The 19,854-nt window shown below is 57.3% G+C and overlaps 1 protein-coding gene across 4 annotated transcripts in view; it reads right to left on the bottom strand.

Annotated features, from left to right (window-relative positions):
- Positions 1–836: 836 nt before the first annotated feature.
- FHL1 (four and a half LIM domains 1) overlaps positions 837–19,854 on the bottom strand; it is a 55,974-nt gene continuing 36,956 nt past the window's right edge. For 2 of the 4 annotated variants that reach the window (XM_019521310.1, XM_019521312.1), the window contains exons 2-6: positions 3,681–3,865; positions 3,348–3,525; positions 2,879–3,048; positions 2,298–2,484; positions 837–1,806 (exon numbers count right to left, since the gene is read on the bottom strand). In XM_019521310.1, the coding sequence (XP_019376855.1) occupies positions 1,652–1,806; positions 2,298–2,484; positions 2,879–3,048; positions 3,348–3,525; positions 3,681–3,836 (846 nt within the window). In that variant the 5' untranslated portion in view covers positions 3,837–3,865 and the 3' untranslated portion in view covers positions 837–1,651. Of the gene's footprint in view, positions 1,807–2,297; positions 2,485–2,878; positions 3,049–3,347; positions 3,526–3,680; positions 3,866–7,402; positions 7,532–19,854 lie in introns of those variants that run through there. The other 2 variants (XM_019521309.1, XM_019521311.1) reach the window with 2 other exon arrangements.

Genomic DNA, 19,854 nt, shown 5'->3' with positions numbered 1-19,854 from the left:
GGGGGTGTACACGCACACGTATGCAGAAACCCATAGGTGAAGCGGGTTAAGCTAGTTTGTTTGTTCCCAGCCATGGATTTGTGCCCTCAGCTTCTCTGCAGTTTAACTAGAAATCCCAGTTGACTGATTCGAAGCCTTGAGTGGAGTGGCCTTTACCCCAAAGCCTTGTCAGTGTTTAAATCTTTGTAACATGAGCGCTACATTAACGAGGGAATAAGCAGAGAGTTGATACTGGCTGCTGTTAGGTTTTGAGCTTTTTCCCTTAGGATCGAGCCTCAAACAGTGTTGTTTAGAGTAATCAAATACCAGTGCTTATCTTCCCTTCCTTTTTACCAGGCTGGTTTAACACTGGTCAGCTCTGAAGTGAAAACGGGAGAATTCATTAAGCCCAGTCACTGCTGTAAAATGGTTATTTTCTTATCGGGAGTAAAGCAGACTAGTACTTCAGCCCCAAGGCCTTCTGTTTCAAAGAGCCAGCTTGCTAAAATGGCTGCTGCTTCTCTCCAGCTGTGTGGGAAGGGGTTGAAGGACAAAGACATGTTGTACCTCTGCTCCATGACAGCCCCATTTCCTTAGAGCCCTGCAGCCTGGGAGATGGCAGGGGTTCGGGGCTGGTCACAAATGCAAGTCTGTTTGCAGAAGACACAACCCCCTAATCCTGTGCTAAAACACTTCCTGGGCAGGGGAGCTGAGTTAACCCCAATGCCCACGTGACGGATGCGTGCACATGCATACGCACACTCTCTCTCGCTCTCCTTTTTGCAGCACATAAGGAGTCCAGGCACCCATTCCTAGAGAGAAGCCCCACGAAGAAACAACCTTCCCCATGGCAGGAGTCCAAACAAGCACAAATCTAATTTTTATTAGCTGATCCAAAAAGACCACGGTGTGACAGGAGACCTGTCTGAAAATGCGCGTTCACTCTTTCTGCATGTTACGCTTCAGCAGAAGTGTGGCGAAGGAATTAGCAATCCAGCCGGCAACAGCAGCGCTAAATAGTCAAGTAAAAAAGCTGATAAAGTAAACCACCCTCCCCACCCAACTAGCCATTCTCAACTTAAGCATGGCTTCCCTAAGCCATGCCAGTGCTAACTCTAGCTGAACCAGTGTTTATCTTGTTAGCCAGCCCATAAAGCTGTAGCATGCACTTGCCGTAACTTAGGTTTCATGTGGTCTAAGGCTTATTAAGAGTATAAGAAAAGGCATCTAACGTTCACTTGCTGCTAGGAGTATAGCTGATAAGTACTGTTAGGAGAAATGAGTAAGTTAAAGCGCTGTATATACGCTTGTGTATAATCTTTGCATCTCCCAAAATATTGATCTTGGCAGAAGATGCAATGTCCCTTGTCAAAACCGCTTCATTTAAGTGTCAAGCATCAACTTAAGGCACATGTTAAAAATCAGCTTTGTGGCATTTATGCTACTCATCACGCAGAATACTCAGGACCTGGCTGTCCAAGGCTACCCCTGCCATGCAGGTGGCCCTGTCAGCCATTGCTCTAACCATTATATGAAAGCAGAGTTAGTTTTGCAGCCCACTAAATCATTACCGCAGAGCTTTAAATCAAACCAAGCGCTTCCCCTTTGCCGAGACACTCATGGGACGCGCAGGGCCTCCCCTCTGCTCGACAGCGAGTGAGCAGGTGCCTCCTCACAGTCTGTGGGGACACTCGGGGCAGTAAATCTGCTGGTTATGGCAGACAAAGCGGCGGTTAGCCAGTGGGCGGGAGCACTTCTTGCACTTGAAGCAATAATCATGCCAGGACTGGTCTTCATAGTTGACCACACTGGATCCCCGTCCAAAGCCTGCAGTGGAGAGGGGAGACATTATGGCAGGTGACTGGTGCAGATGGGGGGCACGGTCCCCAACTAGCTCACCCCAAGAAAACCTTGGGTTGCCCTCTGAAGAGCAGGTGCCTTCTTCCGAAGGGCCCCAGTGGGGACTGGCCATGGGGCAGGGATGAGCAGAACAGACCCCATCCCGAGCAAAGGAGGTGGGGAGGGAAAAAGCAGCTCTGCTCCTCACTTGGGGCCAGCCCCAAAAGCCAAGGCTTGGACACCAGCGCTGGGGGCTTCAACATCTCCCGTCTAGGAGGTTGTTTAAGGCTGAGAGGCAGGGCCTCAGCGAGAGGTCCAGACTCCCCAAAACTGCATGGGGGCCAACCTGGAGCTGGGACCGCTCTTCACTGTGGCTACAGCACCTGCTCTGGACAGGGGAGAGGCAGAGGCTGGCTCCCCTGCCCCTGGCAGCCCCAGCCTGGCTGCTCACTGCGGGGCGGGAGAGCTGGCCTGCCTACCTGTGATGGGGCTTTGGCAGCCTGCACACTTCTTGGCAACACACTCCTTGTAGCAGTCCACGCAGTAGAAGTCGTTCTCCACGGCCGTGAAGCGCCGCCCGCCGATGGGCTTCTTGCAGCTGGAGCAGACGAAGCACTCGGAGTGCCAGGGCTGCTCCTGGTAGGTGATGCCTCCGGAAGTGATGGGCTGGGGAAAGATGAGGACAGACCTGCTCTAGCACCGCAGGCAGGCTAGCTCCTGGGGTGAAAGGAACCCAAATCCCTGGGTGTGGGGTCTCCTCTCCTGTGCCACTGGCTGGGCCCTTGCCCTTCCTTGCTTCTGATCCAACTCTCCCTAATACCCAGCCTGGGCATTGCCCTGTGCTCATTGCCTCCAGGTCTGGGATCATGGCAGGCACCAGCCATCGGTAACCTGGAGCTGTCCTGCCCAGACAGTCTGCTCCAGCTGGCTGCTTGCACCAGGCAAGAGGCGCACCCCGCACCCTCTGCTCCACTACCGGGGCTGATACCAGTGAGGGGCACAATTCTTGTGAGGCTTTGACCTAGGACTTTGGGCAGCCCAGGACCGCTGGCCCACTTACATTCTTGCATTTGGCGCAGGTCTTGGCGAACTTGTGCTCGTGGCAGGAGACACAGTAGATGTCGTCACCCTTGGGGAAGAAGCTGCCGGTGCCAATCACGGTCTTGCACTGGTAGCAGGTGAAGCAGTCCTTGTGCCACACGCTCTTCTTGTATTCCACGTTCTGGTCACCTGCAACACAGCGCCAGGGGTCGGGGCCAGCGGCACAAAGGCCCCAGGACTGCTGCCAGCCGAGGGGCTGAGCGCTCGGAGCAGAGCTGAATGGAGGTGCTCAAGGAAAGGGTGAACGGCCACTGTTCAGGGATGGTCTAGGTCTAGTGATGCCTGGTTTTACAAAACATTTATGGTGGATTTGTCTGGGCGGGTTTGGACGGGGCAGGTTCTGCTGCAGGCAGGGGCTGGATGACCTCCACCCACCCCTACTTCTTGCTCCGCGCACGGGGTGGGAAGGCCTGGGCCTGGTGAGCTACCTGCGATGATGGGCTTGTAGCAGCCCTTGCAGCGCGGCGCCTCGTCCTTGGCAGTGCAGTTGCTGCACCAGACCTTGTTGTTCTCACGCAGCATGAAGGGCTCGTTGACCAGCGAGGCGTAGCACTTGGTACAGTGGAAGCAGCTGTCGTGCCAGTACCGGTTCTTGAAGTGCAGCTCCTAGGGGCAGCCACAGCAGCGTCACTGCCAGAGGCAGCCCCAGGCCCACGTCGCCCCTTCCACAGGTGCTGAGGGGGGCCTCAGCCCCGGGCAGTGGCACCACGGCCCCCCTTCCTCCCCCCCACCTGGTTGTCTGCAGCCAGGCTCCCACCTACCTTGGAGTCAGCGCCGATGGGCTTGCGGCACTCGGTGCAGGTGTTGGCGCAAAACTTCTCGAAGCACTTGACGCAGCAGTGGCGCCCCTCCTTCTGCACGTACTTCTTGCCATGCAGTGACTCGCGGCAGTAGTGGCAGTTGAACCGGTCCGACATGGTGCCCACCGTGTAGCTGCTGGGCCCGCCTGTGGGAGAGGGGGAAGCACATGTCAACGCCGGCGCCCCTGGGCCCGTCTCGGCACACGGTGCCATCCCTCCCAGGAGGCGCGCGGCTCCACGCTCAGCTGCAGGGTCCCCAGCCCTCCGCCCCCTGGGCCAGGGGTGCTGTGATGGGGAGGGGAGGGTATCCACCCACTGTCTTCTGCTGATGGGCAGGGGGTTTGTGTGCTCAGGGCAGAGCCAGGGGCTAGCAGAACCCATGCCTGCACAGCCTGGTGCCCTGGCTTGGGCCCCGAGTGCTCGCATGCTGCTTCTTCTCTCCATGCCAGCTGGACACGCTCGCACAGTGCTGGGGCTTACGCCCGTACCTTCTGCTGCCACCAGAGAGCAGCTCAGGCCTTGCTCATAGAAACGCTAGTGCAGGGAGGAGGGGTTCCTGGTACCAGTGCATCCATGCCAGGTGCAGCAGCCTGCTGCCAGCTGTGACTTGATAGCCAAGGGCAGGGGAATGCATGTACATGCACGTATGCATGCACATGTATACATGCATGCAAATACATGTATGTGTACACACACACGCACACACACAGTCCTGCATTTACTCTGTAGCTGGTGGCAGGAAACCCTGCCTACAGGCTGAGGTTTTGGGCAGCCAACAAGTCGAATGCTCTCTATAACCCACTGGATAGGCCTAGCCCGCTCTTCACCTTGGACCGACAGCCCTGCCTGCATGCACCCTCCTGCGTGCTACGTTGAGCACGCCTTGGCACCAGGATGCCCGGAGATGTTGGCTCGCTCAGTGCCAGCAGCTTCCCTGCAAAGCCAGAAGATCATGTCCTGCTCCTATGACTGGCAGCTCCCAGCTGCTCACACCCTTCCTCCACATGCAGTCACTCAGACTCGTGTGAGCCGGCACGGTACCGGATGCACCCAGACACATGGGGTTTGCCATGAATTCGCCATGAGCAGCACCGGGACCAGGGCCAGGAAAGCCTGGCTGGGTCACCTCCCACCCCATGAAGATGGGGCAAGGATGGAGACAGCGGTCAGCCCCAGGAGAGGACAAATGTAATGCCCTGCTCCGCTTCAGCTTGTGGGGAGAGCCAGATGGAGCCAGGAGCTTGCAGCTGCTGCTTCAGCACCTGTTGATGTGCGCTCCCTGGAGCTGCCAGTGCAGCAGGCGCCCACGGCACCCTCACGAGAGATGCTCCCATGCATCATCTCTGCTGGGCTGCACCCATGCGTGGGCTCCTGTAGCCAGCGCTGTGTGGATGCAGCCTGGTGCTGTGCACCAAAGCCCTGGCTGTCACAGTGGCATGGTCATAGCCACCCCACCTCCCCGCCCAGGACCCCCTGAGCTGGGGCACCACATATAACAAGCAGTGAAGCTCGGTGCTGGGCAGGACCTCGGTGTCTGTTGTGCCACAGCCAGTGCAGGGCCGGTGCCCCCCATGCAAGGTGGAAGCACAGGCCTCTGCACACCCGGCTTGGGAGTGTCTGCAGGCCAGGCATTGCCCATGTGCCACCCCACTTCCTGCCCCTACCAGCAGCGGTCTCAGACCTCTGCACCTTGGGCTCTCAGCCGGACAGTCCCCCAAGCAGTGGGGGAAAAAAGCTACTGATCGGGGAACTGGGGAGACGAAAACCAAGCCCCAGGAGGGAAGGTCCGGCTGCACATTGTGCAGGGTGGGGTACTGCCCATGCAGAGGGAGGGGTGCTGGGGAGGAGGGACAGTGCGCTGGCCGCCGGCTGAAGGGGCGGTGTTGCATTAAAGGCCAAACTCCATGGAGAGCACCAAGCAACACCAAGAATTTGCAATATCCAGGGAGACCTATAACCCCCAGGCCGTGGTCCTCCCAGCTTCCACCAGCTTTTCTGAACCAGCTCCAGAAACTAATCCCGCACGAAGCTGGTTCCCAGAAGCTCTGGCAAAGCAGAGCCTCAGTTTAACTCCTGGCCCCCGCACCAAGGCCCCAGGCCAAGCCTGTGGCCTTCTCCGATATCAGAGTATTTCATGTGAAAACAGGCTAAAATTCAGCAGTAATTTACCTAACCACAAACACACCAACTGTCTGCGTGTGCCAGTCTGTCCCCATCCAGGAGCCAGGCCTGACCTGTCGCCCGCCCAGAGCTTCCCATCCCTCCAGCAGCGTGCAGAGCCTGCCTCTGCCTCCCCGGGCAGCTCTCGGCCTGCATTTTGGAGCAGAAAGGCCAATATAGTATTTTAGACACAACTCTGCCTTGCTGATCATGCCCAAATCCAGCAGAGTTGCTTATGGCCCTGGCTGCAAAGGATGGATGCGGTATCACGGGGCCATCGCTAGGACCACCCGCGCTAAACCTGCAAGTGGAAAAGATACCAACGCCCAGCGCCGTGCACCAGACTCCTCTCTGAACTGTAGTTCACAGCCCCTTTGGTCTCCTGCCCAGCTCAGCTGAGGGCGGATGCTTTTCTGACCTGTTAACCTCACGTGGGGGTGGTGGCAGCTGCAGTGCTAGGAACCCCAGTGAGGGACTGGGAGCCCTGGTACAGCAAGACGGTCCTTGCCCCAAACAGCTCGCACCATGTGTAAAAGACGGACGTGGCCGGGCAGGGAGACCACAGAGTCAGTGGTGGCCAGCGCAGCGAGCACCGGTTCCAGCACAGCGAACAAGTGAATTGGACCGTTAGGGTCAGCGCTAAGAGCAAGGAGCCGCGAGTTGCCTGTTAATTAAAAATATAGCCCATGCCCCACGTGTGATGGTGCAGAGCCCCGTGCTACAGGCGCACGTGCAAAACCCAGATCCGTGATGCTTGAGGGAAGGTGGCACCATGCAAAGGTGACTCCAGCATGATTTAACCACCTTGCAAACTTTCCCGTCTGGTTGTAAAAGCACTTTTACTCCTCATTAGACCTAAAAGCCATGCTCTGCCCTTGTTCTGTGTGCGCTCCCTGCACCTGCTCTGCCTTTGCTTTGCTGGCAAGATTCACAAGCGTGACACAACCATCTTTCAGCCTGTGGGTGTAAAATATCCATGACCCAAAATATGCAGGGCACATTTGTATAATCCTCCGCATGGCAAAAGCTTTCTCCTTTGGGAAATGGGTTGGAGGGGCTCAAGGAGGAGAAAGAGAAACACCAAGTAACCACGACCCGGCCCCTCCAGTGCAGCAACCCTGCGTTGGTATTTTACCCGAAAGGAGAGGGCAAGGAAGCAGAAACCTCCCCGCGCCCAATGCCAGTGCCCAAGCAAGAAAGCTGCATGGCAAACATCCTGCCCCCGCAGCGCCCACCCTGAGCCCATGTAACGGCCACCCTGAAAGTGCAGCTGACGTGCACCACGTGCACTGCGCAGTGTATGCAGTTCCCATTCAACACCACTGCACCGGACTACACCCCGAAGTCCTGCAACTGCAACACCCCAAGCACTGCTTAATGCCAGCCTGCACACCCATTAGGCGAGTAAGTAGGCAAGAAGTAAAAAAACCGCTTTTACGACACGATATTCGGCTATTAAAATACACTGCGAAATACAACAAGGCCGCCCGCCGATAAACGAGTCTACGGTATTGCTGTGTTACCTGTATGCCTGTGGAAAGCCATGATTAAGGGAACTAATTCACAAGCCGCCCCTTAGACAACTGAGTTCATAGTCTCTCGCCTGATAAGAATGTGTCTCATTTGATAACATACATTTAAGGGGAGGCTATTAATACAGAAAGACCTAGCACCAGATGTCCACACCCCTCCCCAGAGATCACCACGTTAATCCCACTCCAAAATTCTTACCATTTTAGGTGATCCAAGGGAGAAGAATAGGATCCAGGGACAACGTATAAATACCTGCACGACTACTTCAGCATCCAAATTCGTTCTAGAGGCGGCGGGAGTGCGGCTGCAGCTCAAACGCCCGAGAGGGCACAGCCTGGCCTTGGCTTTCTGGGCAGCTTGCAGGCATTACAGCGTGTACCCCAGGGTCAGGGCTGCCCCACGCTCGCTGGGGCTGAACAGTATTTAAATAACAGATGCTGATTACAGGGGCCAAGTGTGAGCTCCCAGTGCCACGCAAGCTAGTGTGGACCCTCCGAGAGTGAGCAATACGTGCTTTTATTATCCCAAAGGAAACCCACTAGAAGAGCAGGCACTTCAGTCTGTCCACAAAGGCTGGCACTGGCCCCCTGCACAGGGGCTGGACCTCGGCGGGTTTAATGGGAGCATCCAATCTGCAATGTGGTTTTATTTCAGGGTAGCTCATGTGCCTGAGCCCCCCACATCCCCTCTGCCCGTGCAGCAGGGGAAACCGCAGCGTGGCACGGAGAAGCCACTTGAGAGGCTCAGCAATGCCGTGCCATTGCTTTGGCAGCTGGAGCGGAGGCCACCTGGCCACTGTCCTCACAAGCGCATCTCAAGTGTGTCCCTCTAGTTTACAGTGTGTAGCGGCAGGGAGGTCGTGTCAGCACCACGCTATGTAAACAGGGCCGGGGTGGCAGACGGGGATCAGTGGCCTGAGCACAGGGCTGGGAGCCAGGAACGCCTCAGCTCGAGCCCTGCCAATGACACTGACTCACTGTGCGGCCGTGGGAAAGTCAGTTAACCTCTCGAGCTCGGTTTCCTGCCCTGGGCACTTACTCAGGGGAGCGTTGTGAGAAATGGGCTGCTGTTCCTAGCTCTCCTTGCCCAGGCTATACAGTTTGTACAGTAATTGCGCTGCCTGGCACTAAGCACTGCTGTGCTGTGGGGCTTGGGAAAGACTCTCGCTTGGACCACGGGCAGGTTGGCACGCTCCACCGCAACAAGCACAATGCAAGCACGCAGCATGGGCCTGGCTGTTGTGACCCAGGAGACCCGTGCTACAACTTGGCCCACCCCAAGACACCCTGGCAGGGTTAGACTCTGTTCCAGTCGCCGTGTGCGTGTGAACGTACCTCAAGGCTGGCAAGGAGAGCGTGTTTGATCCAGAGGAGCAAAGAGCAGTCCGTGTATTCGGCCGATTCTTATTAGCACGCTTGGCCAGGATATCTATACAGTAATGCTGTGATGGCATGGCCGCTGCGATGGTCCCAGAGAAAAGTGAGAAGCAAGATTTGTTGGGTAACATCTTTTATTGAACCAAGTCATTGGTATTCAGCATCAACCGCACCTGCTTCTTTTCCAGACCTGAGGAAGGACACATCGTGCCCAAAAGTTTGTCTAATATTTGTCCCAACTATACAGCCGGTTGGAGAAAAAACCCTGCCGGCCCACCCTAATCAACGCATCAGACTGAAGCAGATGATTCTCCTGGGCCTGGAAGTCACCGGGCTCCAAGCAACTGGGCTGCTCTCATTGCACACGAACGGCGCAATGTTCACAGACAGCTCCGTTCACTTGTTGGCAACGTGCAGGGGGTTCACAAGGATAACCACACTCGTCGTGGTGCCAGTAGTGATCTGGCGTGCTGTTCACCCTATGGTAGGCGAGGGTTGGCATCCTGTGGCTGCAATCCCACTGGGTAATTATTTGCTGCCTCTCTAAACTATCCCCTGCGATTTCAGTTAGCTACAGTAAGCTTCACTTCCTGTCCTAAACGGCAGTGTCACATTCCTGAGCGGCGTTAGACCAGCTGTCACGTTCCACCCCAGAGATGGCTGCAATTCATAGACAGAATTGGAGAGGTGTACATGTATACGTCTAAGCATGCTGCAGGCACGCTAGACAGAGGCCCAGGGCCTGTGTGAGTGTATTTCACACACACACAGAGTCTCCCAGATATACCAAATACACACATCCATATGTGCCACATCCACAGGTGCCCATATATAACATGAAGCAGGAGCAGAAAGGAACAGAGGTAAAAGTAGAGACTGAGAAAACGCAGCAGGGAAACCATGGCCCAGAGGAGGCTGATGGCAGTCCTGCCACCACTGCCTGGAAAGCCAGTGTTTCATGCCAGGAGCGAGGCTTGCAAAGCCCCCAAGGATCCTGGAAGGTGCCATAGAAAAGTCAGCCCGTTCCAGCTGAAGGTAGCGGCCGCCCCATGCAAGGCAGCCCAGCATGAAGCACGGCCCTCTCCCACCTGGGGCAGCGCTGAAGCTGTTTTGCTGACTGGCGGTCATGCCTCCAGGCGATTTCCAGCTCCTCTCTGGGCCCGTGTTCCTCCCCAGCGTCCCCCAAATGCCCCATTGCACAGGGTATCCTTATATCTATTACGTCCCAGCCAGAGGTCCACTGTGCACAGACGCACCGCTTCAGCCAACCAGGTCCTCATCCCATGCACAAGGGCTGCGGGTCTCAATCTCCGTGGAAAACTCCACTCATCTCTTGATTGCAGAAACGTCACAGCGCTGCCCTTCTGCTGCAGAGACCCGAGAGAGGGCACGTTTTGGACACTCAGGGTTTCTATTGGAAATCTTGGGGTTTACCTTGCGACTCACAGGTAGGGGTCGACACACCTAAGGGTGCTGCAGCACCCTTAAAAGGACCTCCTTGCCCCCGGCTGAGAGTCACTGCACCACGGGGATGGAGCCCCTGCAGAATCTCCTTGCACCGTCATCTGCAGATATTCAGGGCACCCCGGCCCTGGCACTTGCACTTTTCCTCCTCATCTGGCCTGAGGCCTGGTGCTGCACCCCTTGCACCTTTCTATTTAGTCCCCAGTTTCTTTATGTTTTTTTCCAGCCAACTGAGCCCCGAGACATTTCCCACAAAGCCGCTGTTTATCGGCAGGGTGGCGGCTGGGCTGATGGCATGACTGAGCCGTAGTGTCACCGACTCAAATACACGAGTGATTCAGCATTGTGTTGCCCAGAGTATTTTTCTTGACCTAAACAATCCTGCCAGAAAAATGCGTGTCTGGACAGCTCCAGCCCTTCTCGCATATCCCTGTCACTCAGCGCAGCCGAGAGTCACTGAAATAGGACCGCAGCTCTATCCAGGCATTGACGGGCCATTAGTCACCATCACAGGGACAAGTGAGCCGCAGCAAATGCAGCGCGGCGCCCACCTTTCAGGGAAATGTTCACTCCGCAGCCCCCTGCGCACCGCCCCAGCTGCGCACGGCACCAGCAAGCAGGGAGGGGGCGCGCTGACAGCTTTGACCCGGGCTAAGAGTGCCGGTCTGCTCCGCGGCCCATCACCTGCCGTCCAGCCGGCGGGGGGGCGTTGTGCCCCCAGGCCAGAGCTGTTGCATGTGACAGCGCAGGACAGGTGCAGTCAACACGCCCAAAGGGGGCCCGCTGCAGGCAGGAGGGCAGTTTTCGGGGTGGGTGCCCGTGCCCCGCTCGAGCCCAGCTCCAGAGGCCTCCCACCGGGCGCTCAGCAAAGCAAAGCAGGAGGAAGGCTGCATTTCTATGGGCGCTGCCACGGCCAGTCGATGCCCTGCCACGAGGAAGAGCACAAGCAGCGAGGCCACGGCGAGACCGGTTCACGCATCCACAGCTGCCCGTGGATCCTCCAGGACCCAACGAGCCTCCCACTCCTGGGGTGCAGGCATCCCGACCCCCCCACTCATTGCTTTCCCGGGGCTGGGCCTCTGCTGCCCGGTCCTAACCCCTTCATGCAACACTGGGCAGCTTGCTCTGCTGCCCCAGCCAGCGGGGAGAGGGCAGAAACTCCCCAGCGGAGCTGAAGTGGGACGGGGGCAATGCCCAGCGCCGCACGTGGCAGAAAAGCAACCAGGCGGGGGTGAAAACACTGCAGAGCAGTTCCCAGTGCTCGCAGGGGACTCGTCCCCTCCATGGCTGCAAAGCGACCTCGCATGATCCAAGGCGGCCCCTCACCCCGACCGCCGTCTAAAGCCCAACTGAGCGGGGCAATTATGGAAACTCCCGCCTGCACCTCCTCCATGAGCAGCCCCCAGCCAAGAGAAGCGACACGGTACTGCCCCGGGGGGATGGCTCCCCACGCAGGGGCTAAAAACAGCAGGCGCACAGCCTTGCTCACCAAAGCAGCCGGCGACTGCGCGCTAAAGCTGGGCACAAGTGCCAAGGCGAGGGACCGGCCTCGTGGTCTCCGGGCATGAGCTGGGCCGCTGTGCATGGGAAGCAAGAGCCCTGCTGCCTGGCGCTCTAGGGACGACCCCGCACCCCCAGGCACGCCAGCCGTGTGCGTGGGGCTGGAGAGGGCCTCCCACATCAGCGCAGGAGTCACCACCGTAGGGGAAGCGCGCTGGCACTGCCCTGGTGAGGTCCCCGCAGCCGGGCCTGGTTCCCACCCTGCATTAGCACGGGCTCAGCGTCCCTCGGGGCACCCCACGGCTTGGGGAAAAGGCTGCGGCCATGCGCCTCCTTCCACACGCCGGGATATATTCAGGGCTGTTCCCATTAGCCAGTGAAGATGTTTCTGTTTTATTTCCATCTGCTCGCCTACAACAGCCTCTCCAAGGATGTGCTCAGCTCCACCTGTTGTTGACACGGCTGGCCGCCGACCGCCAGCTGACGCCCAGAGCCAGGGGGCAGGAATAAATCAAAGGCTGCTTTGAACATCCAAGTTTTTGTTCAATCCCTCATCCAGCCTCCCGGCTATTTTGGTCTTGGAGAAGGGACCCCATGCCAGGGCGCTGCCTCTGCAAGGTCAGGGGAAGGCTCGTTCACAACAGCATCCCTGAACCTCCTTTTCCTCTTCTTTGCGGTTGCCTTCTGGCTCTCGCCGTGGCGGATGCACGGCTTGCTCCGCGGCCACGCACCGCGTCCACGCTGCTCTGCCCCATCGAGGGCTCGTCCTGTGGGAGATCAGGGTTGTCCCCGTTGGTTGAGCACCTCCGTAACAATTAAAAATGTCACCTTCTCCTCCCAGATCTCAAGCTGCAAGGCTTTGTGCGAGCCATCCCGCACTGCAGCAAGGACAGGGCGATTTGCTGTCAGCCCGCACCACGGCAGCGACAGGCCTTACCCCGGTGGCAAGGGTTCATCTCTGTGCTGCCATCGTGGAGCAGGACAGTTAGGACGAGGGGGCTGAAAACTTTGCACAGTCCGTTGTCCCGCTGAGGAGCGGGGGCTGTGGGGTAGCACAACCGCTGGCGCACAGGGATGCATCCGGAGCAGATTCCAGGATATTTCGGACTCCTGGCATCCTGTTCAGCTTCCCCGGGGAAATCCCAGCCTACCAACCCCACCTGTTCAAAGAACAGGCAAGCAAACGACTGACCCGTCATGCTCTGAAGTGGCTGAAAACCCTGAGATTTTTAAAAAAAGAAAAAGCAATAAAGCCAGGGTCACTTTTATTTGCCTTCTGGTATCTGAGCCATCAGGTTAGACTCTAGCCCAGAGCCAGCTACTCTTTGCAAGCCGGAGGCCTGGAAGCTTAGTGGAAGCAGGTGGGAGCTGGGACTCCCGTGGTATCGAACACGTCCAGCAAAGGCCCGGGAGGACGAACCCGCAGTAAAGGACCAGCAGGCAGGACTCGCCGCACGGCCCCAAGACACGCACTCCCGCTCCGTGCCACGCTGAGAAGAGCCAGTCCAGACACTGCCCCGGGGCTGAGGGACAGAGGGAACAGAGCTTCCCTGGTCAGCTCTAATTGCATTAAAAAAGCTGTGGTTGAAGAGCACTGTTGGGATTGCAAAGTCAGGGCTGCATGCTTCCAACGCCGTGCCTGAAACCCAGGGTGCAGGAGGAGCGGCGCAGGCTCGGCTCTAAGCCGCGGAGCCGGCTGGGCTCAGGCAGCCCCATGAGACCACCCTCCCCAGGGCGGTGGCAGTGCGGAGCTTCAGAAGACACTGCGCCTCCTCCAAGACACCCATCCCCTTCCTCTTCCCGCTGCCAGCAGGCACGTACAAGTCCTGCAGCACCGCAGATTTGCACAGAGGTTTGGACCGAGCCTGGCTATCAGATCGCCGTGGAAGTGGGCGCAGCCAGCAGGTCGCAAAATCCCCTCTTCATCAGCAGAGCGGGCAAATTCGCCCACGTCCCACTTCGGCTCAGCTGCTGGATTGGGCATCTTGTGCCCCAGGATCACCGCCACGCTCAGAGCGGCGGCTCGCCACGACAGTGCAAAAGCACAGGGCTCCCGGGCTCGCGTGGAAGGGGCAGGACCTGACGGTGAACCTGTCCTGGGCCACAGGAGAGAACAGGCCGCAGAAGCAACCTGATTTCTGCCCGTTCCTGGCTTTGCAACCTTAGCCCTGCTCTTTTACCACAATTTTTTGCTGCAGTCAGAGCTGTAGCGCAGTTCTCATCCCAGTGCCGGCCTTAGCGCTGCACGCTGATAAAGCCCCAAGATACTTCTCCAGCCCTCCCATCTCGGACATCCACACTGATTTCAACACTGTGTCATATGCCGAAGACCTTTTTATGAATCGCAGCATGAGCCTTCCTCTGGTTTTGGCACGGAGCCACGCAGGCTCATCCTCGCTGCTCGCATGGAGGGGCACGGACATCCCAGTTAGACTTGTCCCTGGGCATTTACAAGGGGGGAAAAGCACGTTAGCACACAGGGCTAAGCCAGGCTGCCTCGGGTGACGGTTGACAGGCGTTGGAGATTATTCAGTGCCGTTGTAGCAGCCATTTGGGTCCGTGACTCGATGCAATTCAGGTCTCCCCGTACTGTTTAGCGTGCAACTGTCCCTGGCCCCGTGGAACAAGTAGCACAAAGCAAGCTGATGTCCTTGTCGCTGTATTTTCAATAGCTAGACAGCGAGTGAAAGCCTTAAAATCTGTTGGTTATGAATCCATATTAAGGCTAACCATCCCCACGGCTTCACAATACTCAGCCCTGTGCCTATCTTTGCTCTCCCAGTCCGAAGGGATCAGCTTGCAGGCTTGATGGTGTATTTTGGTTGCTCTGACTAATTGTCAGGACATATGTCCCAAATTCTTTACAAGGAGAAACAAAGCTGTGAAGTCCTTTCCAGCAAGACCAGTGGGCTGGATTAGATGCAAAGGTTACCTTCCAAGGGCTCTGGTTTGGTCCAGTTACTTTTCTTTCTAACTTTAGAAAAAATCATATTTTAAAAAGTGAGCCAGGGGAGGGAAAGAGGGGGCTCTGTTTTCTTTTCTTTTTTCAAGCTAATATCTACCCGCAACTCAGAGCGGCAAACTAATCCTGTTTTTGTCACGCAGCCAGCACAGGGGCTTCCTTGCCAAGTGTGATGGTGGAAACTCAGTGCATGGAGGACAACACGATCAAGAACGACTCCCACCGGAGTGGGCGCGTCGTTTTTGCACAAATTAAGGTAACTGTGTTGCAGGCATTCAACCAGCTTCAGAGCCCGGCTCCCGCGTCCAAGGGGGCTTTGGTGCTTGGTGACTCCCCGGGGCATGGAAGAGTTTAGAGCCAAACTTGCTTTTTGATGGAAACACGTGGATTCATCAAAACCACACCGCGTCCCCCAGACTGGGGAGCTTCAGCAAAACCTTCGTCGGGAAAAGACCTGCGGACCAGAACGAGACCGGGGAGACCCTCGCCAGACAGCCCTCACCTCAGGGCAGGGCCTTGGACCTGGGTCCCCAAGCTGGTGACTACAGGGACATGACCTCCCTTCTCTTCCCAGGTCCCTTTTAGGAGGGGTATTTAGGTTCCTGCATCACTTAGGTGTTTTCACATGTGAATGCATCCGTGTGTGATAAATCCTGGCAGGCAACACTTGCTTTGCAGAGGACCGCAAGCGGGGTTATTTGCCTTGTGATATTTAAGCAGCCTGAACACAGGTTACAAAACAAGGCACTTGCTTCGCGCTCTCTGTGGCTGAGAAAATCAACCCAAGAAGCCAACGGCCCAGGCGCTGGGCAGCGAGTCCTGGACAGCGCCCTTGTTTCGCTCCGGTGCCAAGCAGCCGCGTCAGCACCAATTTTCCCTTAGGGATGTTTTTTTAACTGCAACTTCTTCCTCTTTCGGGAACAAGCGCACCGTGCAGCTCGGCCCAAAAGTGAGGGGTCAAAACTGCCCACCCTCAAGGGACCCAGAAACTCCCAGACATGCCCTGACCCATCACGACGCTGCCAGCAGGCCTCTGGGAGGAGATGATGGCTCTTAGCGAGCCCCCCGCCTCTGCCACTGTGCCTGCCCTCCCCGAAACCAACAACCCAAGGGCCAGAGACTACATGTACGGGCTCCCATGGAGTCAGAGGAGATACTCCGACAGCTTAAATAGCTCCAGGTCCTCGCTCTGATAGCACAGAAGAGTTTTCCTCTCCTTTCCCCTCTTCTGTGGAAACCCCCCGCCCTGTACCCCACTGGTCATCCCCACCCCAGGGACCTCATGCGTGTCGTGTGGTATGACAGAGAGGAGGAGGAGGGAACAGGCTCTTCTCTGCCAGGTGGCCAGGCCGGTGCTCAAATTTCAGCTATGAAAGGCAGCTTTCCACCAAGGTGGAAATAGCAGAGGAGTTTTTCCTGCCACCCTTTGTTCTGCGCCCAGCTGCAGGCGCGAGCACGTTATTCCCCCTCTCCGGTATCCGTCGAGCTGCACGGCCCTTGCGCGAAGCAGCGGGAGGAGCGATTCGGCCCGGACCAAGCGCTTTAGCACGTGTCTGCCTTCATGCGCAGCAGAAAATGCACTGAGGTCAGTGAAAGTCCTCATGGGCTTCAAGCTAAGCCCCTGAGCTTCGGGGCTGGCTCCAGGCCTCACATGGTAAAATGCCCAGAGAAGTAGCTGGACAGGGACAGTGAGGAACCAGCCTGGCCGCGTACAACTCCTGGACAAGCGTCTAAATGAGATGGAGAGTCAGCTCCAAGGGGCAGAGGGAAAAGGGCAGTGTGAAACGTCCACGACAGATGCATCATGTGCTGAAAAGGAGTAGGGGGCTCACGGTCTTTCTAAAACAAGTTAGTCACCGCCAGCCAGCTGCTGCAGACTCTCCGCTGGCCCCTGCTGCCGTCTCACTGCGGGGGCAGCGTCTTACCGACACCCAGCAGGCCGGCTCCTGGCCTTGGCCATGCTCAGTCACCCCAGAGGCAATGTCGGCCGCTACGCCGGCATCAAGGGAGGGTAGGATGGTGCTCAGGACCCGCAGGGGAATTTGCAGCTGGTTGGAGCTAGCCGAACAAGGGGGCAGCAGGGAGCTCGCACGTCTCTTTCCACAGCCAGGATCTGACGTGCTTGGCCTGGGCGATCCTTACAAAAATATCTTCCAATAGGAAAAAAAAAAAAAAAAAAAATCAGAGAGAGCAGCCCCAAGTCAACTGGCAGGTGCCTTTCATCCCCAGCCACCAAAGCTGGGAAGACCCAAGCCTTCGGGACCCAGGCACGCAGGCTGAGGCTCCCGTGCGCTTTGCCGTGCACCCGGGGGCCAGGAAACCCTGGCCGGGGTGGGGTGTCAGGGCCTCCAGGCTCCTTGAAAGAAACCTGGTGCATCTGGAAGCCTTTGGGAAGCCAAAGCTTCCTACCCCACGGGAGACCCCCAGGAGCTCACAGGGGCAGACAGGCGAAGGGGCCCTGTCCTTCCAAGCTGGAAAGCTCCCTGGGCAAGTCCAAAAATGCCACGTCTGCTCAGGCCCAAGAGCAGAAGCCTTCTGCAGGAGGGGAATGCCCCTCCAGCCCGGCTGCTCTCCTCCTCCCCACCCTTCCCCGAGTCCTGCGGTGGCTGCTGACACCCAGCGTTGCCCGCTGGCAGCGCAGACGGCTGGGGCAGGACTTCCCCGAAACACGGCTTAAATTAGCCAGCGTTTCCTATGCACCCCCCTCCTGGGGCAGGATGAGCACGCGAGGAGGCAGCGGGGCATGAACAGCACAAAGGCCCCTGGGGCATCTGCAGAGAGCGGAAGACAGGGAGCAGAGGCACAAGAGGCCCCTGGCATCACCCCGAGCCTCCGGGCTGGGCTTCTCAGACCCCAAAAAGCAAGACGTCCCGTCCATGCAGACCCCAGACCCCGCGGGACCCCTCGTTCTGCTCGGCGGCTCTGGCTCGCAAGGCACCAGCGACCAGCTGGAAGGGTGCGCGCTGCTCCCCCAACACACGCACCGTGCCGCACGGCTGCTGGCCAAGACCTGGCCTGCTCCTTATCATTGTGCACTCACTCAAGCTCATCACATCCTTAGAGGCATGAGCTCATGGCCTATTTCAAACTTAAAAATAGCCCTTGGCAATCACAACGGTAACCACAACAAATGACTCACTGGTTGGGAATGCCAGTTGTTTGTCTCCCCGGCGAAAAAACTACCTACAGCGTTTCAGCCCCAACCTCACTAACGAATTGCACCGCTTCGGGCAGCTCCGAGTCATCGCTAAGGGCGGGCCGAAGCAGAACCAAGTACGAGCAAAAGGCTTGCAGCGCCCAGGCGACAGGCACCAGCCGAAAACCTGCACGATGTGTGCAAGTGCCAGGCATGGGCTTCAGTTCACACAAGTCACAACGGCTCTACTGCAACCCTCGGCCACCCCAGGCGCACAGAGTTTGGGTGCAGGGGGGGAAGGAAGTCTTCTCTTGGATGTACTTTCCACCCAGAGTCCCTGGGCCTGTGAAGAGTTGAGAGCGCAGGAATCCTATCAATGTAACGCGCTCACTGGCGTCCCCAAGGGAGGGAATAAATATCATTTTGCAGATGGGGAAATCAAGACGTGACCCAGCTGCACGTCCTGGCCCAGGACACAGACAGGCAGCACGATCCTCCTCTCCGTGCACGTCGGCAGGAGTCGATGGACCGATTCCACCGTGCTCAGCTTCTCTGGTGACTTGCCACACCTGACGTTTCACAGGATGCAAAGAAACGTGTCCGTTTTATCCTGCTGAAGAGGACCTGGGGTGACAGGGGACAAGCAGCTGAATATGAACCAGCAGTGCGCTGTCTCTCTCTCGCTAGGAGGGTGATGAAGCACTGAAACAGGCTACCCAGAGCGGCGAAGGACTCTCCATCCTTGGAGGTTAAGACCCAGCTAGACAAAGCCTTGGCTGGGATGACGTAGCTGGGGCTGGTCCTGCTTTGAGCAGGGGGTTGATGTGACTTCCTGAGGTCCCGTCCAACCCGAATTTTCTGTGTGGCACCATTTTGAGCGGGTTGGGACAGGAGCAGTTTGGTCCGCTCCTGCACGCGCACAGAACGAGGCGTGAAATCCACCCTCACCCTCTGCATCCGCGGTCCAGCCTCCATACAAAGATGCCACCTAAGCGTCTAAATGCCCCTATGAACTTGACCCTTAGCGTTGAAATCAGCTGGTCACATTAGGACGAGGCTGGATCTCAGAGCCTCCCCTTCCTCCCTCTGCATTTTTGCAGCCCCCTCACGCCCAGGTCAGCAGGAAATCCTGCATCAACCGCCTAGGCGAGACACGAGACTCGGTGTTTTCTTAAAACAAGAGTCAAGCAGCTCAGACACGTCCCCCAGGCACGTCCCGCCTGCAAAACTCCTCTCAGCGGATTTTGATCCAGGGCCTGCTTGCCTGGGAGTCTGCTCAAGAAATGCACCAGCGGTGTTGGCAAGTCGTTCTCTCCAACGAGCCTGTCTCAGACCTGGGCCCTGGCCTCGGACTGGGCAGCTCGGGGCTGTTGGAGGGTTTAGAGCCCAGACAGAAAATAGGAACGTGAAAAGCATCTGCATCGTGATAGTGCCTTGAAGCCAGATCCCTGGACTGGCAAGTAATGCAGCGGTCCTGCCCTTCAGGACTTACTTGGAGATCCTACCATTTCTCCTGATCCCAACACTTTCCACTGATCACCCAAGAGCCAAATAAAGCAGGCAGAGCTAAGACACTTACTTACAGTCTCATAGTTGGTCGGGTCAGAGGGGACCTGAGCAGATCATTGAGTCCGACCCCCTGCCATGGCAGGAAAGTACTGGGGTCAACCCCAGCAAGGTGTTCATCCAGCCTCCTTTTAAAGGCCCCCAGGGTAGGAGCCAGCACCACTTCTCTTGGAAGTTGGTCCCAGACCCTAGCCGCCCTGACCATGAAGTAGCGCCTCCTGATGTCTAGCCTAAATCTCCCCTCTGCCAGCTTGTGACCGTTATTCCTGGTCACTCCTGGCGGTGTTCGGGGGAACAGGGACTCCCCCAATGCCTGCTGGTCCCCCGACTAGTTTGTAACAGGCCACTAGATCCCCCTCAGCTTCTCTTGTGGAGGCTGAACAGGTTCAGGTCCCGTAGTCTCTCCTCATAGGGCCTGCCCTGCTGTCCCCTGATCAT

Source organism: Gavialis gangeticus, unplaced genomic scaffold (assembly GCF_001723915.1).
Source record: "Gavialis gangeticus isolate Ggan-Ray unplaced genomic scaffold, GavGan_comp1, whole genome shotgun sequence".
NCBI classification, from domain to species: domain Eukaryota; kingdom Metazoa; phylum Chordata; order Crocodylia; family Gavialidae; genus Gavialis; species Gavialis gangeticus.
This window is presented reverse-complemented; position numbering and strand designations above follow the sequence as displayed.